The sequence below is a fragment of the Oncorhynchus nerka genome, linkage group LG13 (genome assembly GCF_034236695.1).
Source record: "Oncorhynchus nerka isolate Pitt River linkage group LG13, Oner_Uvic_2.0, whole genome shotgun sequence".
Lineage (NCBI taxonomy): Eukaryota > Metazoa > Chordata > Actinopteri > Salmoniformes > Salmonidae > Oncorhynchus > Oncorhynchus nerka.
In genome coordinates, this window is record NC_088408.1 from 98,462,376 (window position 1) to 98,486,988 (window position 24,613).

At 46.5% G+C, this 24,613-nt stretch overlaps 1 protein-coding gene across 3 annotated transcripts in view; it reads left to right on the top strand.

The window, feature by feature from the left end:
- The window catches only part of LOC115127952 (ras-GEF domain-containing family member 1B-A-like), a 97,183-nt gene that overhangs the window by 55,013 nt on the left and 17,557 nt on the right, over positions 1-24,613 (top strand). For all 3 annotated transcript variants that reach the window (XM_065026898.1, XM_065026899.1, XM_065026897.1), the window contains exons 5-10: positions 6,957-7,169; positions 8,260-8,334; positions 12,752-12,847; positions 13,047-13,149; positions 17,125-17,204; positions 19,660-19,755. In XM_065026898.1, the coding sequence (XP_064882970.1) occupies positions 6,957-7,169; positions 8,260-8,334; positions 12,752-12,847; positions 13,047-13,149; positions 17,125-17,204; positions 19,660-19,755 (663 nt within the window). The remainder of the gene's footprint in view (positions 1-6,956; positions 7,170-8,259; positions 8,335-12,751; positions 12,848-13,046; positions 13,150-17,124; positions 17,205-19,659; positions 19,756-24,613) is intronic.

Consider the following 24,613-nt stretch of genomic DNA (forward strand, 5'->3'; position numbering starts at 1 on the left):
GGCTCTCTAGTCCACTGATGAAGTAGCGACCTGGCCTACTGTCTGTTTGGGCTCTCCAATCCACTGATGAAGTAGCGACCTGGCCTACTGTCTGTTTGGGCTCTATCCAATCCACTGATGAAGTAGTGACCTGCCTGTCTGTCTGGGCTCTATCCAATCCACTGATGAAGTAGTGACCTGGCCTGTCTGTCTGGGCTCTATCCAATCCACTGAAGTGACCTGGCCTACTGTCTGTTTGGGCTCTATCCAATCCACTGATGAAGTAGTGACCTGGCCTGTCTGTCTGGGCTCTATCCAATCCACTGATGAAGTAGTGACCTGGCCTGTCTGTCTGGGCTCTATCCAATCCACTGAAGTAGCGACCTGGCCTACTGTCTGTTTGGGCTCTATCCAATCCACTGATGAAGTAGCGACCTGGCCTACTGTCTGTTTGGGCTCTATCCAATCCACTGATGAAGTAGTGACCTGGTCTACTGTCTGTTTGGGCTCTCCAATCCACTGATGAAGTAGCGACCTGGCCTACTGTCTGTTTGGGCTCTATCCAATCCACTGATGAAGTAGCGACCTGGCCTACTGTCTGTTTGGGCTCTATCCAATCCACTGAAGTAGCGACCTGGCCTACTGTCTGTTTGGGCTCTCCAATCCACTGATGAAGTAGCGACCTGGCCTACTGTCTGTTTGGGCTCTCCAATCCACTGATGAAGTAGCGACCTGGCCTACTGTCTGTTTGGGCTCTATCCAATCCACTGATGAAGTAGCGACCTGGCCTACTGTCTGTTTGGGCTCTATCCAATCCACTGAAGTAGCGACCTGGCCTACTGTCTGTTTGGGCTCTATCCAATCCACTGATGAAGTAGCGACCTGGCCTACTGTCTGTTTGGGCTCTAGCCAATCCACTGATGAAGTAGCGACCTGGCCTACTGTCTGTTTGGGCTCTATCCAATCCACTGATGAAGTAGCGACCTGGCCTACTGTCTGTTTGGGCTCTATCCAATCCACTGATGAAGTAGCGACCTGGCCTACTGTCTGTTTGGGCTCTATCCAATCCACTGAAGTAGCGACCTGGCCTACTGTCTGTTTGGGCTCTCCAATCCACTGATGAAGTAGCGACCTGGCCTACTGTCTGTTTGGGCTCTATCCAATCCACTGATGAAGTAGCGACCTGGCCTACTGTCTGTTTGGGCTCTATCCAATCCACTGATGAAGTAGCGACCTGGCCTACTGTCTGTTTGGGCTCTATCCAATCCACTGAAGTAGCGACCTGGCCTACTGTCTGTTTGGGCTCTCCAATCCACTGATGAAGTAGCGACCTGGCCTACTGTCTGTTTGGGCTCTATCCAATCCACTGATGAAGTAGCGACCTAGCCTACTGTCTGTTTGGGCTCTAGCCAATCCACTGATGAAGTAGCGACCTGGCCTACTGTCTGTTTGGGCTCTATCCAATCCACTGATGAAGTAGCGACCTGGCCTACTGTCTGTTTGGGCTCTCTCCAATCCACTGATGAAGTAGCGACCTGGCCTACTGTCTGTTTGGGCTGTATCCAATCCACTGAAGTAGCGACCTGGCCTACTGTCTGTTTGGGCTCTCCAATCCACTGATGAAGTAGCGACCTGGCCTACTGTCTGTTTGGGCTCTAGCCAATCCACTGATGAAGTAGCGACCTGGCCTACTGTCTGTTTGGGCTCTATCCAATCCACTGATGAAGTAGTGACCTGGCCTACTGTCTGTTTGGGCTCTATCCAATCCACTGATGAAGTAGCGACCTGGCCTACTGTCTGTTTGGGCTCTATCCAATCCACTGATGAAGTAGCGACCTGGCCTACTGTCTGTTTGGGCTCTATCCAATCCACTGATGAAGTAGCGACCTGGCCTACTGTCTGTTTGGGCTGTATCCAATCCACTGATGAAGTAGCGACCTGGCCTACTGTCTGTTTGGGCTCTATCCAATCCACTGATGAAGTAGCGACCTGGCCTACTGTCTGTTTGGGCTGTATCAGGGTACACATTGGTGATACACACCACCCAGTCAGCCACGCACATAGAACGGAGTATTAAAAACACTATGGTCTACTATACATGTGGGTCGTTCCACTAATTCAGTGCCTTTTGAGAAGTGTAACTTGGTCCAAAACCCCCATTGGAATTCACCTCATTCTAATATTCTGTTGTAAAGAGCACAAGTTCAACATGATAAAAAAAAACGGTAAATGTATCAGATATACAGGGAGGCAGGAGCGTGAATGTAAACAAGTTACTGTGCCTGGTTAAGATCGGGGAATTCCTGCATGAATGCCCCCCCCCACACCAGCATCCCATTGGTTCCTGCATGAATGCCCCCCCCCACCAGCATCCCATTGGTTCCTGCATGAATGCCCCCCACACCAGCATCCCATTGGTTCCTGCATGAATGCCCCCCACCAGCATCCCATTGGTTCCTGCATGAATTCCCCCCACCAGCATCCCATTGGTTCCTGCATGAATGCCTCCCCCACCAGCATCCCATTGGTTGCTGCATGAATGCCCCCCACCAGCATCCCATTGGTTCCTGCATGAATGCCCCCCCACACCAGCATCCCATTGGTTCCTGCATGAATGCCCCCCACCAGCATCCCATTGGTTCCTGCATGAATGCCTCCCCCCACCAGCATCCCATTGGTTGCTGCATGAATGCCCCCCACCAGCATCCCATTGGTTCCTGCATGAATGCCCCCCCACCAGCATCCCATTGGTTCCTGCATGAATGCCCCCCCCACCAGCATCCCATTGGTTCCTGCATGAATGCCCCCCACACCAGCATCCCATTGGTTCCTGCATGAATGCCCCCACCCCCCCCCCCCACACCAGCATCCCATTGGTTCCTGCATGAATGCCCCCTCACACCAGCATCCCATTGGTTCCTGCATGAATGCCCCCCACACCAGCATCCCATTGGTTCCTGCATGAATGCCCCCCACACCAGCATCCCATTGGTTCCTGCATGAATGCCCCCCACACCAGCATCCCATTGGTTCCTGCATGAATGCCCCCACACCAGCATCCCATTGGTTCCTGCATGAATGCCCCCCACCAGCATCCCATTGGTTCCTGCATGAATGCCACCCCCACACCAGCATCCCATTGGTTCCTGCATGAATGCCCCCCACACCAGCATCCCATTGGTTCCTGCATGAATGCCCCCCCACACCAGCATCCCATTGGTTCCTGCATGAATGCCCCCCACCAGCATCCCATTGGTTCCTGCATGAATGGCCCCCCAGCAGCATCCCATTGGTTCCTGCATGAATGCCCCCCCACACCAGCATCCCATTGGTTCCTGCATGAATGCCCCCCCCACACCAGCATCCCATTGGTTCCTGCATGAATGCCCCCCCACACACCAGCATCCCATTGGTTCCTGCATGAACACCCCCCCCCAACATCTTCATGCTTGTGTGAATGTGGGTCAAAGGGGAAATAAAGTATTATCAGTTTGAGGCGGGGCGACGTCGGTAGACGGTGTCCTTCGCTCCCTCCTACCGGAACCCTTCCTACTAGCTAGCTTGAGACGGGGCGATTCCGGTAGACTGTGTCCTTCGCTCCCTCCTACCGGAACCCTTCCTACTAGCTAGCTTGAGGCGGGGCGACGTCGGTAGACGGTGTCCTTCGCTCCCTCCTACCGGAACCCTTCCTACTAGCTAGCTTGAGGCGGGGCGACGTCGGTAGACGGTGTCCTTCGATCCCGCCTGCCGAACACTTGCCTTCGCCGTCGTTAACAGAACTGCAGGAAAACAGAAGGACACTGTCTACCGTTGTCGGCCCTCGCTTCTTCTTCTGTGGGGTTTATCGCCGGTTGGCATCCAACGTTATGGTACCTGCTATACTGGAGCTACCTCCCGTCTGTCCTGGCTTACCAATTTACCAATAGAAGTAGAAAGATAGGTTCTTGCAGATGCAGGAATGGCCACATGCAGGAATGGCCTGAATTCCAGACCATAATTCCACCCTTCTCTTAGGATCTACATGCAGCATTCAACCTATTTTTATTTATTTTTAAAGTATTTATTTCAGACAGACGTGAGCATGCTCAGCATGCATAAACACTGGGATGGCAGCAAGAGGGCAAGTAACTGAAAGGTCATTCATTTGAATCCCTGAGCCAACAAGGTGAAACATCTCTGTGCCCTTGAAAAAGGCCTTAATTGCTCCAGGGTTGCGGTTGATCATGGCAGACCCAGGCCGTGACCCCACTCTCCGAGGGTGTCTCAGAGAGAGTGGGATATGCAAAAATACACATTTCCAATTCACACATGCTTATTTAGACATCGCAATACATGTGTGAAATAGGACAAATATAAGAACCCACCAAATTATTCCAGCTCTAATGCACTCTCTCTCTCACTCTCTGTCTGTCTCTCTGTCTCTCTCTGTCTGTCTCTGTGTCTCTCTCTGTCTGTCTCTCTGTCTCTCTCTGTCTGTCTGTCTCTCTGTCTGTCTCTCTCTGTCTCTCTGTCTGTCTCTGTCTGTCTCTCTGTCTGTCTCTCTGTCTGTCTCTGTCTTTATATATCTATTCAATTTCAATTTACGGGCTTTATTGGCATGGGAAACATATGTTAGCATTGCCAAAGCAAGTGAAATAGATCATTTACAAAAGTGAAATAAACAATATAAAATTAACAGTAAACATTACACTCACAGAAGTTCCAAAATAATTTACAAATAAATTAATTAAAAATCCTACAATGTGATTTTCTGGATTTTTTTCCCTCATTTTGTCTGTCATAGTTGAAGTGTACCTATGCTGACAATTACAGGCCTCTCTCATCTTTTTAAGTGGGAGAACTTGCACAATTGGTGGCTGACTAAATACTTTTTTGCCCCACTGCTGTATATACAGTGCCTTGCGAAAGTATTCGGCCCCCTTGAACTTTGCGACCTTTTGCCACATTTCAGGCTTCAAACATAAAGATATAAAACTGTATTTTTTTTTGTGAAGAATCAACAACAAGTGGGACACAATCATGAAGTGGAACGACATTTATTGGATATTTCAAACTTTTTTAACAAATCAAAAACTGAAAAATTGGGCGTGCAAAATGATTCAGCCCCCTTAAGTTAATACATTGTAGCGCCACCTTTTGCTGCGATTACAGCTGTAAGTCGCTTGGGGTATGTCTCTATAAGTTTTGCACATCGAGAGACTTTTCTCCTTGCAAAACAGCTCGAGCTCAGTGAGGTTGGATGGAGAGCATTTGTGAACAGCAGTTTTCAGTTCTTTCCACAGATTCTCGATTGGATTCAGGTCTGGACTTTGACTTGGCCATTCTAACACCTGGATATGTTTATTTTTGAACCATTCCATTGTAGATTTTGCTTTATGTTTTGGATCATTGTCTTGTTGGAAGACAAATCTCCGTCCCAGTCTCGGGTCTTTTGCAGACTCCATCAGGTTTTCTTCCAGAATGGTCCTGTATTTGGCTCCATCTTCCCATCAATTTTAACCATCTTCCCTGTCCCTGCTGAAGAAAAGCAGGCCCAAACCATGATGCTGCCACCACCATGTTTGACAGTGGGGATGGTGTGTTCAGGGTGATGAGCTGTGTTGCTTTTACGCCAAACATAACGTTTTGCATTGTTGCCTAAAAGTTCAATTTTGGTTTAATCTAACCAGAGCACCTTCTTCCACATGTTTGGTGTGTCTCCCAGGTGGCTTGTGGCAAACTTTAAACAACACTTTTTATGGATATCTTTAAGAAATGGCTTTCTTCTTGCCACTCTTCCATAAAGGCCAGATTTGTGCAATATACGACTGATTGTTGTCCTATGGACAGAGTGTCCCACCTCAGCTGTAGATCTCTGCAGTTCATCCAGAGTGATGATGGGCCTCTTGGCTGCATCTCTGATCAGTCTTCTCCTTGTATGAGCTGAAAGTTTAGAGGGACGGCCAGGTCTTGGTAGATTTGCAGTGGTCTGATACTCCTTCCATTTCAATATTATCGCTTGCACAGTGCTCCTTGGGATGTTTAAAGCTTGGGAAATCTTTTTGTATCCAAATCCGGCTTTAAACTTCTTCACAACAGTATCTCGGACCTGCCTGGTGTGTTCCTTGTTCTTCATGATGCTCTCTGCGCTTTTAACGGACCTCTGAGACTATCACAGTGCAGGTGCATTTATACGGAGACTTGATTACACACAGGTGGATTGTATTTATCATCATTAGTCATTTAGGTCAACATTGGATCATTCAGAGATCCTCACTGAACTTCTGGAGAGAGTTTGCTGCACTGAAAGTAAAGGGGCTGAATAATTTTGCACGCCCAATTTTTCAGTTTTTGATTTGTTAAAAAACTTTGAAATATCCAATAAATGTTGTTCCACTTCATGATTGTGTCCCACTTGTTGTTGATTCTGCACAAAAAATACAGTTTTATATCTTTATGTTTGAAGCCTGAAATGTGGCAAAAGGTCGCAAAGTTCAAGGGGGCCGAATACTTTCGCAAGGCACTGTATATATATATATACACACAGTGTTGTATTGATGTGTATATAGTTCATGTCCAAAAGTGAAAATAAATAAACATAAATATAGGTTGTATTTACAATGGTGTTTGTTCTTCACTGGTTGCCCTTTTCTTGTGGCAACAGGTCACAAATCTTGCTGCTGTGATGGAACACTGTGGTATTTCACCCAGTAGATATGGGAGTTTATCAAAATTGGATTTGTTTCTATCTATCTATCGCTCTATCTCTTTATCTCTCTCTCTTTACCTATACATGTGTCAGTATTTTAAACTAATTGCATGAAAAACATTGAACTGTAATCTCCTCAAAAAAATTCACTCTCCCTCCTTCCCTCTCCCTCTTCCCTCTCCCTACCTCTCCTCTCCCCCTTCCTCTCCCTACCTCTCCTCTTTCCTCTGTCTCTGTCTCTGTCTCTGTCTCTCTCTCTCTGTCTCTCTCTCTCCTTCCCTCCCTCCAGCTGTACAGGAAGGTGGTTCACCAGATGATTCAGGTCCTAATCAGGAAGCTGACTACTCTGAGCCAGTACGAGGAGGCCCTGGTCAAGCTCAATGCTACAGCCACAGACCGACTGACTGTGCTCAAGGCCAAGCCTCAGGCCATCCAGAGGGACATGCTGTCCGTCTGTAACGACCCCTTCACCGTGGCACAGCAGCTCACTCACATAGAACTGGTATGTTACTAAATGATCAAATATATATATATATAATCTACTCGCTATTTATACTGTGAATGGTAAATGTCTGATGATATTTATAGGTCCCTTCACCATGGCAACTCAAATCAAATGTTATTAGTCACATGTACCGAATACAACAGGTGTACTAGACCATACAGTGAAATGCTTAGGAGACAGTCTGGTTTTAGGAGACAGTCTGGTTTTAGGAGACAATCTGGTCTTAGGAGACAATCTGCTCTTAGGAGACAATCTGCTCTTAGGAGACGATCTGCTCTTAGGAGACGATCTGCTCTTAGGAGACGATCTGCTCTTAGGAGACAATCTGCTCTTAGGAGACGATCTGCTCTTAGGAGACGATCTGCTCTTAGGAGACGATCTGCTCTTAGGAGACGATCTGCTCTTAGGAGACGATCTGCTCTTAGGAGACAATCTGCTCTTCGGAGACGATCTGCTCTTAGGAGACGATCTGCTCTTAGGAGACGATCTGCTCTTAGGAGACAATCTGCTCTTAGGAGACGATCTGCTCTTAGGAGACGATCTGCTCTTAGGAGACGATCTGCTCTTAGGAGACGATCTGCTCTTAGGAGACGATCTGCTCTTAGGAGACAATCTGCTCTTAGGAGACAATCTGCTCTTAGGAGACAATCTGCTCTTAGGAGACAATCTGCTCTTAGGAGACAATCTGCTCTTAGGAGACGATCTGCTCTTAGGAGACGATCTGCTCTTAGGAGACGATCTGCTCTTAGGAGACGATCTGCTCTTAGGAGACAATCTGCTCTTCGGAGACGATCTGCTCTTAGGAGACGATCTGCTCTTAGGAGACGATCTGCTCTTAGGAGATGATCTGCTCTTAGGAGACGATCTGCTCTTAGGAGATGATCTGCTCTTAGGAGACAATCTGCTCTTAGGAGATGATCTGCTCTCTCCTTTCTTCAGTGTATCTCTATGCTTTTAAAAACAGTAAAACAGTCAATAGTGACTTGGCTAAACATTTATTAACTTCCTTGAACTGACAATATATAAATATGTCTGTCTATCGAAACGCAGACAGATGGAATTTATTGAGTTCCTTTTTCCTTTTCAGGAGAGACTGAGTTACATCGGACCAGAGGAATTTATCCAGGCGTTTGAGAAGAAAGACCCTCTTGATAATGACAAGGTATTGTCCTCAATAGGTCACTGGTATGTTATGTAAACAGGCTACAGTTGGCTATCACCGTGTGTTGTTATATATTATACAACGGGTGGGTCTAATCCTAGAAGGTGATTGGTTAAAACCGCATTCCACCTGGTGTCTATTCTATGCTACCACCGGCTAAAGCGTTGAAATGCCTATTTACTCTGTTCCATCTGACAGCGCAATCCACGGTCTCATCAGCCCAGCCAGGCAATTTATAAACGTGATCTCCACTATAAAAAGCTTCTAGACATTATCTCCGATTTCTTTTAGACGAGCAATTGGTTTTCAACAGAGGATATTTGTATAAACCTTGCTGTCCGTCTCTCTGACGTTTGCAACATTGTTCCAATATTGTAATTCGATCTCCAGCTGCCCCATAGTAATGAATGTGTAGGGGACGGGACAAGACAGACAGGCAGCCTTTCTCAGCCAGCCAATCATGAATCGGCATCATTTTTATGGACATATATAGAGAAATGTCAATGGAAAAAAAACAAAGTAAAATGAAACAAAATGCAGCTAGTTTACAGTCTTTCCAGCTTCAGTTTGAAGTGATTGTGTTAGCTGTGTTGTTGGCTAGCTCCTCTTAACAACAGTGTCCAGCTTCAGTTTGAAGTGATTGTGTTAGCTGTGTTGTTGGCTAGCTCCTTTTAACAACAGTGTCCAGTTTCAGTTTGAAGTGATTGTGTTAGCTGTGTTGTTGGCTAGCTCCTCTTAACAACAGTGTCCAGCTTCAGTTTGAAGTGATTGTGTTAGCTGTGTTGTTGGCTAGCTCCTCTTAACAACAGTGTCCAGCTTCAGTTTGAAGTGATTGTGTTAGCTGTGTTGTTGGCTAGCTCCTCTGAACAACAGTGTCCAGCTTCAGTTTGAAGTGATTGTGTTAGCTGTGTTGTTGGCTAGCTCCTCTTAACAACAGTCTCCTGACGAGAAATTACAGTTTCTATGCCAGTTGACAATGCTCATTATTAGCTCATTGTTATGAATGAATTCAAATAGATGTCACTAGAAAACAGCTTAAACAAATGCAAATGAAGCTACATTTCTGTTATTCTGGCTACGCTGTTTGACCTGACTGTAAATTAGCGTTAGTTGGCTAGCTAGCAAGCAAGGGATAAGAACGCTGCCAGCCAGTATGGCTATAGAACATTTAGAATGAACGACTGGATCACGCCCATAGATACAGAACAAAAAGACTGAACGACTGAGTCGCGTCCATAGATACAGAACAAAAAGACTGAACGACTGGGTCACGTCCATAGATACAGAACAAAAAGACTGAACGACTGGGTCACGTCCATAGATACAGAACACAAAGACTGAACGACTGGGTCACGTCCATAGATACAGAACAAAAAGACTGAACGACTGGGTCACGTCCATAGATACAGAACAAAAAGACTGAACGACTGGGTCACGTCCATAGATACAGAACAAAAAGACTGAACGACTGGGTCACGTCCATAGATACAGAACAAAAAGACTGAACGACTGGGTCTCGTCCATAGATACAGAACAAAAAGACTGAATGACTGGGTCACGTCCATAGATACAGAACAAAAAGACTGAACGACTGGGTCGGGTCCATAGATACAGAACACAAAGACTGAACGACTGGGTCGCGTCCATAGATACAGAACACAAAGACTGAACGACTGGGTCACGTCCATAGATACAGAACACAAAGACTGAACGACTGGGTCACGTCCATAGATACAGAACACAAAGACTGAACGACTGGGTCACGTCCATAGATACAGAACACAAAGACTGAACGACTGGGTCACGTCCATAGATACAGAACACAAAGACTGAACGACTGGGTCACGTCCATAGATACAGAACAAAAAGAAGGAACGACTGGGTCACGTCCATAGATACAGAACACAAAGACTGAACGACTGGGTCACGTCCATAGATACAGAACACAAAGACTGAACGACTGGGTCACGTCCATAGATACAGAACACAAAGACTGAACGACTGGGTCACGTCCATAGATACAGAACACAAAGACTGAACGACTGGGTCGCGTCCATAGATACAGAACATAAAGACTGAACGACTGGGTCGGGTCCATAGATACAGAACACAAAGACTGAACGACTGGGTCGCGTCCATAGATGCAGAACAAAAAGACTAAACGACTGGGTCGCGCCTCTGTAAACCAAATCAATAGAACGAACGACCAGCCGGCCTGGGTAGCAACCCTAGAATTGTTATCGACTATATCTCGTGGAAGGATGAAATAGTATAAATTAATTAATACGAATAAAGTTGAATGAAAATAGGTCAATCATTATTTGATTATGTTGGTAACCCTGTTGTATAGAAGTGATAATGCCCTCGAAGCTGGTGTTGGGAGGATATATTGGCACAGTTTTGGTCGCAGTTGCACGTTTTGTTGTAAAAACAAATTGCCAATGTCTGGCCTGCGAATTCATTGTTTTTTCAATATGAGTTTGACAACCCTGGGCTAGCGTATCTATTTACATAGCAAGCCAAAAACACGGAGACTAACATTAACTAGCTCGCTAGCTGCTGGGAGGATGTCATGTCTTTGGATGAGTGTGTGAGTGATCGACATTTTCCTCTCATGTCGTTTTTCGGTGGCTACAGCTAGAGATGCAGGTGTCATTTGGTAAGCTAACGTGAAATGTGAATTGCTTTGCTAGCTAGCTATGCTGAACTTGAACGACTGTTATTCCACAGTTGGCATATCTCTTAGTTGTCAATCAAATGTATTTGGCATCGATCATGGCCCCCCATGATCGAGGGGGCAGCAGTGGTGTATAGTACTTAAGTGAAAATACTTTAAAGTACTACATAAGTACTACATAATACATTTTTTGGTGTATACTTTACTTTACTATTTATATTTTGGACAACTTTTACTCCACTACATTTCCAAAGACAATAATGTACTTTTTACTCCAAACATTTTCCCTGACATCCAAAATGACTCTTTATTGATGTAGAATTTGTACAAATGCCTTAAATATACTTAATTCCCAAAAGTTTTATGAATTTATTAAAACAAGAAAATTGATCGCTTCTCAAAAAAAAAAATTTAAAAAAAAAAAAAAGTGTTGTGTTCTTCCTGGGGGTGTATTTGAACATATTTCAAACAGATTTAACGTGACTAAAATGCTGTCAGTTACACTTTAACTGAACTTATATTATCTCATCGAACAAAGAGTATAAGATCTGTACTAAGCCTGTTATATGTCCCAAAACCCCATTCTTTTCCCCATAGCGATGTCCAACGAACCAGAGGTAGAAAATGATCAGTCATTTCCGTTTTCTAGGACTAGAAGCTAGCGATCGCTATAAGGTAGACCAAATATGTGCAGTCCCTCTTCCTCTATAGGTAGACCAAATATGTGCTGTCCCTCTTCCTCTATAGGTAGACCAAATATGTGCTGTCCCTCTTCCTCTATAGGTAGACCAAATATGTGCTGTCCCTCTTCCTCTATAGGTAGACCAAATATGTGCTGTCCCTCTTCCTCTATAGGTAGACCAAGTATGTGCTGTCCCTCTTCCTCTATAGGTAGACCAAATATGTGCTGTCCCTCTTCCTCTATAGGTAGACCAAATATGTGCTGTCCCTCTTCCTCTATAGGTAGACCAAGTATGTGTTGTCCCTCTTCCTCTATAGGTAGACCAAATATGTGCTGTCCCTCTTCCTCTATAGGTAGACCAAATATGTGTTGTCCCTCTTCCTCTATAGGTAGACCAAATATGTGCTGTCCCTCTTCCTCTATAGGTAGACCAAATATGTGCTGTCCCTCTTCCTCTTCTGTCTGTCTGGAGGGCATAGAATGCTTGGGCCGTATTGCCTAGCAACCACTCAGCTACAGAACCCCAAGAGTTTTGCTAGGCAACAAAGAGGGGGGGGGGGGATTAGTGCTCCTTCTTTTGTGCCTTGGGCTATACCTCTACATCCACTTCCAAAGGGTTTGGGGGGGGGTTGGTGTGTGTGTTAATGTGTGAGGGTGTGGGGGGACCACTGTGGAGAGAGCTACGTAAGGCTAAAGGAATGTTTGGTATCAGAATCAGAGAGAAATCCTCATCACAGCTCTGCTCAATAATGTGAATAGCTAGCTAGCTGACACCCGGATGGTGTGACTCAGAGCATAGTGCCAAGTCTGCATTAATAGTCTAATTACGAAAACAACTATAAAGCCTATACACCCATCTGAGGATCTAGGTTCACACTTGAAATAAAATGACAGAATGTTGAACTGTTTTACTCATTTTGTTGTTGGCAAAAATACCTCAAATTAAAAAAAATAAGGTAAGTATTGCTAATAAAATGCTATTGTTGCTAATGCTAACTAAATTTTAAGCTATCTATGCCATCTTAATGCTAATGAAATGGCTGTGTTTATCTCCACAGAGCTGTTTCAGCGATCACAAGAAGACTAGCAACCTGGAGGCGTATGTAGAGTGGTTCAACAGACTCAGCTTCATGGTGGCCACAGAGATCTGCATGGTGTGTAGCTAGTGAACTAGCATTTAGCCTATAGCAGCTAAGCAAATTTAGCTAGTGTTTACCTTGGTTATCATCACGTATCTTTTTACTTTTTAACCTGAGGGTTTATTTTGCGCTTTTTGTTGTTGTTGACTTGTTGTTGTTGACTTGTTGTTGACTTGTTGTTGTTGTTGACTTGTTGTTGTTGTTGACGTGACAGCCCGTAAAGAAGAAGCAGCGAGCGCGAGTCATGGAGTTCTTCATCGACGTGGCGCGGGAATGTTTCAACATCGGCAACTTCAACTCCCTCATGGCCATTATCTGTAAGTGTTGTTGTTGTTGTTGTTTTCTATTTGTTGTTTTTGTTTTTTCACCCTCCCTTGTCACAATTCACTCCTTTTGCTCACTTGCTTTACACTCAAAAGGCTTTTTTTTGACTACAGTCAGGAAATTCAATCAGTAAATGCAATTTGTTGTTCAGCAAGATTTTTACCTTCCTAATCCATATAATATTCCTAACCCGAAACGACATCACCTTAAAAGTATTTCAAATGTTGCTTATTTATTTATTTTGTGCTGAAGTTTTCCTATAAAAGTGACCCATTTGGCCATAGAAATTGTCCTTAACCTGAGTAGAGAAGGGGAACGTTCAACTTAATTGATAATCATGAGCAGAGTGACTCTAGCCCAGGGGTAGGGAAACCTTTTTCATGCGGGAGTGCCAATTTACAATTTATCTTACACTTTCTACCAATCTGCATGCCGATTATGATTTTCATTTGCACACATTTTCTTGGAACGGTTTCATTTTATTTATAATAATATATCTCAAAATCATTGTCATGTTGTTAATCTAAATTATATCTAAATGAAAATTATATAAATATTAAATTAATCTATTGTAAGAGATTCTGCCTCTGCCAAATGGACACATTGTATGATAGGCTACACCTTTAGCCATTGGCAGCTAAAGAACACAGAATTCAGAGACCTAGATACCAAATGCAAGTCACTTCTATTGACTAACTAGATAAAAAATAGCCAACAAATTTTAAAAAATGCAGGTAGAAAATATCCTGATTTTAAAAAATCCTATAGATCACATGCCAGTTTATTCATGTTATTTCAATCACATGAATCTCTACTCCGCTTGTCTGCAATGAACTTGACACGTCATCTGGGTCCAGGGAGAAGCTTGTGCTAGCAAAACCCAGTGAGCTCCAGCTGTATTTAGGGGTAGTTGGTCAGGCCTAAAGGCTGGGGTGGAGGGGTGGGGTGGTGGAGGGGCAGCTGGTCAGGCCTAAAGGCTGGGGTGGGGTGGTGGAGGGGCAGTTGGTCAGGCCTAAAGGCTGGGGTGGGGTGGTGGAGGGGCAGCTGGTCAGGCCTAAAGGCTGGGGTGGGGTGGTGGAGGGGCAGTTGGTCAGGCCTAAAGGCTGGGGTGGGGTGGTGGAGGGGCAGTTGGTCAGGCCTAAAGGCTGGGGTGGGGTGGTGGAGGGGCAGTTGGTCAGGCCTAAAGGCTGGGGTGGGGTGGTGGAGGGGCAGTTGGTCAGGCCTAAAGGCTGGGGTGGGGTGGTGGAGGGGCAGTTGGTCAGGCCTAAAGGCTGGGGTGGGGTGGTGGAGGGGCAGTTGGTCAGGCCTAAAGGGTGGGGTGGTGGAGGGGCAGTTGGTCAGGCCTAAAGGCTGGGGTGGGGGTCAGTTGGTCAGGCCTAAAGGCTGGGGTGGAGGGGCAGTTGGTCAGGCCTAAAGGCTGGGGTGGGGTGGTGGAGGGCAGTTGGTCAGGCCTAAAGGCTGGGGTGGGGTGGTGGAGGGGCAGTTGGTCAGGCCTAAATGCTGGGGTGGAGGGGGTGGGGTGGTGGAGGGCTGGGGTGGAGGGGTGGGGTGGTGGAGGGCAGTTGGTCAGGCCTAAATGCTGGGGTGGAGGGGGTGGCCTACACAAACACCCATATTAGACCGATGTTCAGCACTGACCAGGGAGGGAGAGAGGGAGGTGTTGGCGGGCGCGCCAAGGGAAGGCGGAAAGGTTAGGGATGGAGGGAGGGAGGGGACTGTAGGGGAGTCAGAGCCAGCTGTCCCAGCCTTAGCCCCTCTTTCCCAGGAGTCTCCAGGGACCTAGAGATGGAGCCGCGGAGGGTTAACAAGAAAAGACCAAACGAGTCCCTGGGAAAATGGGCTTAGTCTCTTTCTGCCTGGCTGCTGCAGTTAGTGTGTGTGTGTGTGTAGTGGGGTGTGTGTATTGGTGTGTAGTGTAGCGTGTGTGGTGTGTAGTGTAGTGTGTGGTGTGTAGTGTATTGTAGTGTGTAGTGTAGCGTGTGTGTGTGTGTATTAGACTGGACATGTTTACAGAGACTGACTTGCCAACATTCTCTAACAGCATTTAGAAGGCCTTGTTGTTCCCTCTACAAATCATAGTCTAACACGGGCCCTTATTTACAAAGAATCTCAGAGTGCTGATATAGGATCTGTTTTGCCTTTAAGATCCTTGATCTATATATGTCTTTCATGACACACACACAGTCCCATGGTTATCATATGGGAAGCAGAGTGATTACCATATGGGAAGCAGAGTGATTATCATATGGGAAGCAGAGTGGTTATCATATGGGAAGCAGAGTGATTATCATATGGGAAGCAGAGTGATTATCATATGGGACGCAGCGTGATTATCATATGGGAAGCAGAGTGATTACCATATGGGAAGCAGAGTGATTACCATATGGGAAGCAGAGTGATTACCATATGGGAAGCAGAGTGATTACCATATGGGAAGCAGAGTGATTACCATATGGGAAGCAGAGTGATTACCATATGGGAAGCAGAGTGGTTACCATATGCGAAGCAGAGTGGTTACCATATGGGAAGCAGAGTGGTTACCATATGGGAAGCAGAGTGGTTACCATATGGGAAGCAGAGTGATTATCATATGGGAAGCAGAGTGATTATCATATGGGAAGCAGAGTGATTACCATATGGGAAGCAGAGTGATTACCATATGGGAAGCAGAGTGATTACCATATGGGAAGCAGAGTGGTTACCATATGGGAAGCAGAGTGGTTACCATATGCGAAGCAGAGTGGTTACCATATGGGAAGCAGAGTGGTTACCATATGGGAAGCAGAGTGGTTACCATATGGGAAGCAGAGTGGTTACCATACGGGAAGCAGAGTGGTTACCATACGGGAAGCAGAGTGGTTACCATACGGGAAGCAGAGTGGTTACCATACGGGAAGCAGAGTGGTTACCATACGGGAAGCAGAGTGGTTACCATACGGGAAGCAGAGTGGTTGCCATACGGGAAGCAGAGTGGTTGCCATACGGGAAGCAGAGTGGTTACCATACGGGAAGCAGAGTGGTTACCATACGGGAAGCAGAGTGATTACCATAAGGGAGCAGAGTGATTATCATATGGGAAGCAGAGTGATTATCATATGGGAAGCAGAGTGGTTACCATATGGGAAGCAGAGTGGTTACCATATGGGAAGCAGAGTGTTGAAGGGGCAGCAGAGTGGTTACCATATGGGAAGCAGAGTGGTTACCATATGGGAAGCAGAGTGGTTACCATATGGGAAGCAGAGTGGTTACCATACGGGAAGCAGAGTGGTTACCATATGGGAAGCAGAGTGGTTACCATACGGGAAGCAGAGTGGTTACCATACGGGAAGCAGAGTGGTTACCATACGGGAAGCAGAGTGGTTACCATACGGGAAGCAGAGTGGTTACCATACGGGATGCAGAGTGGTTACCATACGGGAAGCAGAGTGGTTACCATACGGGAAGCAGAGTGGTTACCATACGGGAAGCAGAGTGGTTACCATACGGGAAGCAGAGTGGTTACCATACGGGAAGCAGAGTGGTTACCATACGGGAAGCAGAGTGGTTACCATACGGGAAGCAGAGTGGTTACCATACGGGAAGCAGAGTGGTTACCATACGGGAAGCAGAGTGGTTACCATACGGGAAGCAGAGTGGTTACCATACGGGAAGCAGAGTGGTTACCATACGGGAAGCAGAGTGGTTACCATACGGGAAGCAGAGTGGTTACCATACGGGAAGCAGAGTGGTTACCATACGGGAAGCAGAGTGGTTACCATACGGGAAGCAGAGTGGTTACCATACGGGAAGCAGAGTGGTTACCATACGGGAAGCAGAGTGGTTACCATACGGGAAGCAGAGTGGTTACCATACGGGAAGCAGAGTGATTACATTTACATTTAAGTCATTTAGCAGACGTATGTGTCTGTCTGTTTCAATGAGGAAAAAGCTGTGTTTGTCTAATTTGTCGGCCATCTTGCTCTCTGCAGCTGGGATGAACATGAGTCCTGTGTCTCGACTGAAGAAGACCTGGAGCAAAGTCAAGACGGACAAGTTTGACATCTTGGAGGTATATGCACGTATACACACACACACACACACACACACACACACACACACACACACACACACACACACACACACACACACACACACACACACACACACTCTTTCATTGTCACTTGCTGCATGTAGTGTCATGCACTTGATCTCATGCATCACACAATCTAGCAACAGAAATGAAAAGGCAGCTAGGACTTAGTTAACCTTCCCATGTTATCCTGTAAGCCTAGTGGACTGCCTCTGAGCTGTCGGAAGTAGCTCCATGGTGATGGAGGAGGAAGAGGCAGGTCCTGGGGGATGGGTAGCCCTAGACGTTGAGCTCTACCTGGGGCTGAGATAACACTGAGCTCCCTGGGAGTTTGTGGAGGAACCAGATATAGAAGGGGGCCTTCCAGTCAGGAGATGTGAAGTAGCAGAGATTAAAGAGATAAACCAGGTTGGGCCCCAGTGGAATCCAGGAGCCATCAAAGGAGCAGGTTTCTCTCTCTCTTTCTCTTCTCTCTCACTCTTGTGTCTCTGTCTCTCTCTCTGTCTCTCTCTCTCTCTCTCTTTCTCTTCTCTCTCTCTCTGTCCTCTCTCTCACTCTTTGTCTCTGTCTTCTCTCTGTCTTTCTCTGTCCCCTCTCTCTCTCACTCTCTCTGTCTCTGTGTCTTTGTCTCTCTCTCACTCTGTGTCTCTGTCTCTCTCTGTCCTCTCTCTCTCTCTGTCCCCTCTCTCTCTCTGTCCCTCTCTCTCTCTGTCTCTCTCTGTCCTCTCTCTCTCTCTGTCTCACTCTTTGTCTCTGTCTTCTCTCTGTCTCTGTCTCTCTCTCTCACTCTCTGTCTCTGTGTCTTTGTCTCTGTGTCTCTGTCTCTCTCTCTGTCTCTCTCTCTCTCTCTGTCCTCTCTCTCTCTCTGTCCTCTCTCTCTCTCTCTCTGTCTCTCTCTCTGTCCCCTCTCTCTCTCTGTCCCCTCTCTCTCTCTCTCACTCTGTGTCTCTGTCCTCTCTCTCTGTCTCTCTCTCTGTCTCTGTCCTCTCTCTCTCTGTCTCTCTCTCTCTCTCTCTCTCTCTCTCTGTCTCTCTCTCTCTCTCTCTCTCTCTCTCTCTCTCTCTGTAGGGATGTTGTTGCTAGTGATGTTGGTGGCTGTGGTGTTAGGTTATTGTCCTCCCTTTGTGTTGATAGAGGTCAGAGTGCTGGTAAGCTGGTTTGATGGCTCCATCTGTCTTGCTGCATATGTGTGCCTGCAGTTGGTTTGACAGGGTTGGTTTATGTGTGACTGTGAGTGATTGGTTGAGTCATCGAGATGCAATGAAACCTTTTTTTAGGGGAGTAGTGAGGTGGATGTGTTCAGATTTTCCTGTATGAAGGGTAGACCATCGCTCCAAAGCCTGGCCAACAACTAACTAATCACCTTATTTGAACCCAAACCATATGTTTACATTTACCAAAAGTAGTGATGCAATCAATATACACTGAACAAGTCAGTTATGAACAAATTCTTATTTTCAATGACGGCCTACCGGGGAACAGTGGGTTAACTGCCTTGTTCAGGGGGCAGAACCTTGTCAGCTCAGGGATTTTGACCGGTTACTGTCAGCTCTACCTGCTGGGACTTCAATCATGCAACGCGCCTTTACGGTTACTAGTCCAACGCTCTAAGCACTAGGCTACCTGCTGGTTACTAGTCCAACACTCTAACCACTAGGCTACCTGCTGGTTACTAGTCCAACTAGGATACCTGCTGGTTCTAGTCCAAGCACTAGGCTACCTGCTGGTTACTAGTCCAACACTCTAACCACTAGGCTACCTGCTGGTTACTAGTCCAACGCTCTAAGCACTAGGCTACCTGCTGGTTACTAGTCCAACACTCTAACCACTAGGCTACCTGCTGGTTACTAGTCCAACACTCTAACCACTAGGATACCTGCTGGTTACTAGTCCAACGCTCTAACCACTAGGCTACCTGCTGGTTACTAGTCCAACACTCTAACCACTAGGCTACCTGCTGGTTACTAGTCCAACACTCTAACCACTAGGCTACCTGCTGGTTACTAGTCCAACACTCTAACCACTAGGCTACCTGCTGGTTACTAGTCCAACACTCTAACCACTAGGCTATGCTACCGCCTCATATGATGAGGAAGATGAACTCAATCATAGGATCGCCATCTCACTGTCTGAGGATGTAGTTAGAACCAATATTTCATCTGAGAGCTTTCTCGGGCTACCAGAGTGGCACAGCGGTCTAAGGCACTGCATATCAGTGCTAGAGGTCGTCACTACAGACCTTGGTTCGATTCCAGGGTGTATCACAAACGGTTGTGATTGGGAGTCCCGTAGGGCGGCGCACAATTGTTTTGCCCATGGCCGTCCGTGTTAGGGTTTGGCCCGGGGTAATCGATGGTCGCCTCATTAAATAAATAAACACAACATTACAATCCTGCTGCTATACTGGCGTTATAATGCTAATCTTTCTCTCCAGCTCCAGATGGATCCTTCCGGTAACTTCTACAACTACAGAACAGCGTTTAGAGGAGCTACACAGAGGTCCAGAACAGCCAACAGCACTAGAGAGAAGGTGAGCTTCCATACATTCTAGAAGAAAAAGAAATGCACACCTAAATAGGCGAGGTGCTGGCTAACGGAGTAGAAAGCTTGAACATAAAGGAGAACCTATATAGGCGAGGTGCTGGCTAACGGAGTAGAAAGCTTGAACATAAAGGAGAACCTATTTAGGCGAGGTGCTGGCTAACGGAGTAGAAAGCTTGAACATAAAGGAGAACCTATATAGGCGAGGTGCTGGCTAACGGAGTAGAAAGCTTGAACATAAAGGAGAACCTATATAGGCGAGGTGCTGGCTAACGGAGTAGAAAACGTGAACATAAAGGAGAACCTATATAGGCGAGGTGCTGGCTAACGGAGTAGAAAACTTGAACATAAAGGAGAACCTATATAGGTGAGGTGCTGGCTAACGGAGTAGAAAGCTTGAACATAAAGGAGAACCTAAATAGGCGAGGTGCTGGCTAACGGAGTAGAAAGCTTGAACATAAAGGAGAACCTATTTAGGCGAGGTGCTGGCTAACGGAGTAGAAAGCTTGAACATAAAGGAGAACCTATTTAGGCGAGGTGCTGGCTAACGGAGTAGAAAACTTGAACATAAAGGAGAACCTATATAGGCGAGGTGCTGGCTAACGGAGTAGAAAACTTGAACATAAAGGAGAACCTATATAGGCGAGGTGCTGGCTGATGGAGTAGAAAGCTTGAACATAAAGGAGAACCTATATAGCCGAGGTGCTGGCTAACGGAGTAGAAAGCTTGAACATAAAGGAGAACCTATTTAGGCGAGGTGCTGGCTAACGGAGTAGAAAACTTGAACATAAAGGAGAACCTATATAGGCGAGGTGCTGGCTAACGGAGTAGAAAACTTGAACATAAAGGAGAACCTATATAGGCGAGGTGCTGGCTAACGGAGTAGAAAGCTTGAACATAAAGGAGAACCTATTTAGGCGAGGTGCTGGCTAACGGAGTAGAACGCTTGAACATAAAGGAGAACCTATATAGGCGAGGTGCTGGCTAACGGAGTAGAAAGCTTGAACATAAAGGAGAACCTATTTAGGCGAGGTGCTGGCTAACGGAGTAGAACGCTTGAACATAAAGGAGAACCTATATAGGCGAGGTGCTGGCTAACGGAGTAGAAAGCTTGAACATAAGGAGAACCTATATAGGCGAGGTGCTGGCTAACGGACAGAAAGCTTGAACATAAAGGAGAACCTATATAGGCGAGGTGCTGGCTAACGGAGTAGAAAACTTGAACATAAAGGAGAACCTCTATAGGCGAGGTGCTCTAACGGAAAAAAAAACTTGAACATAAAGGAGAACATATATAGGCGAGGTGCTGGCTAAGAGTTCAAAGCTTGAACATAAAGGAGAACCTAAATAGGCGAGGTGCTGGCTAACGGAGTAGAAAGCTTGAACATAAAGGAGAACCTATTTAGGCGAGGTGCTGGCTAACGGAGTAGAGAAAGCTTGAACATAAAGGAGAACCTAAATGCCTTCGAGGTGCTGGCTAACGGAGTAGAAAACTTGAACATAAAGGAGAACCTAAATAGGCCAGGTGCTGGCTAACGGAGTAGAAAGCTTGAACATAAAGGAGAACCTATTTACTGGCGAGGTGCTGGCTAACGGGTAGAAAGCTTGAACATAAAGGAGAACCTAAATAGGCGAGGTGCTGGCTTACTGGAGTAGCCTTGAACATAAAGGAGAACCTATTTAGGCGAGGTGCTGGCTAAACCGGTAGAAAGCTTGAACATAAAGGAGAACCTAAATAGGCGAGGTGCTGGCTAACTGGCCCGAAAGCTTGAACATAAAGGAGAACCTATTTAGGCGAGGTGCTGGTTAACGGAGTAGAAAACTTGAACATAAAGGAGAACCTTATAGGCGAGGTGCTGGCTAACGGAGTAGAAAACTTGAACATAAAGGAGAACCTATTAGGCGAGGTGCTGGCTAATAGTGAAAGCTGAACATAAAGGAGAACCTATTTCCGAGGTGCTGGCTAACGGCTGAAAGCTTGAACATAAAGGAGAACCTATTTAGGCGAGGTGCTGGCTAACGGAGTAGAAAACTTGAACATAAAGGAGAACCCATTTCGAGGTGCTGGCTAACGGCTGAAAACTTGAACATAAAGGAGAACCTATTTCGAGGTGCTGGCTAACTGAAAGCTTGAACATAAAGGAGAACCTATTTAGGCGAGGTGCTGGCTAACGGAGTAGAACGCTTGAACATAAAGGAGAACCTATATAGGCGAGGTGCTGGCTCTAGCTGAAAGCTTGAACATAAAGGAGAACCTATTTCGAGGTGCTGGCTCGGAGTAGAACGCTGAACATAAGGAGAACCTATTAGGCGAGGTGCTGGCTAACTAGTAGAAAGCTTGAACATAAAGGAGAACATTTATATAGGCGAGGTGCTGGCTCGGGTTGAAAGCTTGAACATAAAGGAGAACCTATATAGGCGAGGTGCTGGCTAGCTGTCTGAATTATAGAAAGCTTGAACATTCTCTAAGAGCTCAGATGGAGAAAAAAAATACATACATTCGATACATTCACACGCATCTGAGATTCAAGGCCTGTATTTATAAGGTATCTTAGAGCCGGTGAGCAGATCTAGGAACAGTGTAGCGTTTCTTTTTTAGATTGTAATGAATAAGATGACAGGGTGGATCTGATCCAAGATCAGGACACCTTTCCTGAGACGCTGATCCTGATGCCTTCAGTTGTGGAGTCTCTCCAGACAGATTTTTCCTCATCAGCCCTTGGAATCAACCCTCAACCCCCCAGTTACTGGCCCGCCTCTCTAAACCCCCAACCCCCCAGTTACTGGCCCGCCTCTCTAAACCCGCGACCCTCCCAGTTACTGGCCCGCCTCTCTAAACCCGCGACCCCCCAGTTACTGGCCCGCCTCTCTAAACCCGCGACCCCCCAGTTACTGGCCCGCCTCTCTAAACCCGCGACCCCCCAGTTACTGGCCCGCCTCTCTAAACCCGCGACCCCTCCATTTCAGACCGAGACAGTTTAGTGATTCTGATGTAGATTCTGATCTCTCCAAATGGTGGGAACGTTCTCTGTTCTCTCTGGCTGTCTGAATTATCCCAGAACCCATTTCTCTGTTCTCTCTAGCTGTCTGAATTATCCCAGAACCCATTTCTCTGTTCTCTCTGGCTGTCTGAATTATCCCAGAACCCATTTCTCTGTTCTCTCTAGCTGTCTGAATTATCCCAGAACCCATTTCTCTGTTCTCTCTGGCTGTCTGAATTATCCCAGAACCCATTTCTCTGTTCTCTCTGGCTGTCTGAATTATCCCAGAACCCATTTCTCTGTTCTCTCTAGCTGTCTGAATTATCCCAGAACCCATTTCTCTGTTCTCTCTAGCTGTCTGAATTATCCCAGAACCCATTTCTCTGTTCTCTCTAGCGGTCTGAATTATCCCAGAACCCATTTCTCTGTTCTCTCTAGCGGTCTGAATTATCCCAGAACCCCTTTCTCTGTTCTCTCTGGTTGTCTGAATTATCCCAGAACCCATTTCTCTGTTCTCTCTAGCTGTCTGAATTATCCCAGAACCCACTAAGTGTGTGATTTGTCCAGCTGCACCAACCACTACAGTGTGAGGACAGAAAACAGAACGGCACTACAGTGTGAGGACAGAAAACAGACCGGCACTACAGTGTGAGGACAGAAAACAGACCGGCACTACAGTGTGAGGACAGAAAACAGACCGGCACTACAGTGTGAGGACAGAAAACAGACCGGCACTACAGTGAGAGGACGGAAAACAGACCGGCACTACAGTGAGAGGACGGAAAACAGACCGGCACTACAGTGAGAGGACGGAAAACAGAGCGGCACTACAGTGTGAGGACAGAAAACAGACCGGCACTACAGTGTGAGAACAGAAAACAGACCGGCACTACAGTGTGAGGAGGGAAAACAGACCGGCACTACAGTGTGAGAACAGAAAACAGACCGGCACTACAGTGTGAGGACAGAAAACAGACCGGCACTACAGTGAGAGGACGGAAAACAGACCGGCACTACAGTGTGAGGACAGAAAACAGACCGGCACTACAGTGAGAGGACGGAAAACAGACCGGCACTACAGTGTGAGGACAGAAAACAGACCGGCACTACAGTGAGAGGACGGAAAACAGAACGGCACTACAGTGTGAGGAGGGAAAACAGACCGGCACTACAGTGTGAGGAGGGAAAACAGACCGGCACTACAGTGTGAGAACAGAAAACAGACCGGCACTACAGTGAGAGGACAGAAAACAGACCGGCACTACAGTGAGAGGAGGGAAAACAGACCGGCACTACAGTGAGAGGACGGAAAACAGACCGGCACTACAGTGAGAGGACAGAAAACAGACCGGCACTACAGTGTGAGGAGGGAAAACAGACCGGCACTACAGTGTGGCCATCGGTTGGTCTGCTTCGATCTTGTTATCTCTGCTCAGTGTTGTCGTGTTATTGGCACTAAAACACAGCGAACTCTTGAGGTCTTCGGTTCAGTTGGGACATCAAGAATACATAACAAGGACTCTGAAGCAGATAAGTCAAAAGGTGAAGCCATGAATAGGTCAGCTGAGAGCTGGTTCTGGTATTGACGTCAGAGAGACAACGTGAAGGGCCTCATTTACTAATCCGTCAGAAATATGTTCAGTTCCTTTTCAGGAATGGAAAAAGACACATGGCCGCCTGCCAGCTCACATAATGTTCTCTGTCTCTGTCTCTCTCTCTCAGTTGACGGTTGGCTCAAGCAGTGTCAATATGATTGGGTTAGCTAAGGGTTCACTGTCAACATTTAATGGGTTAGCTGAGTGTTTCTTTTAGGGAAGGGAGGAGGGGAGAGGCGGATTTAGCTATGTGTGTGGAAATGTGTGTGGA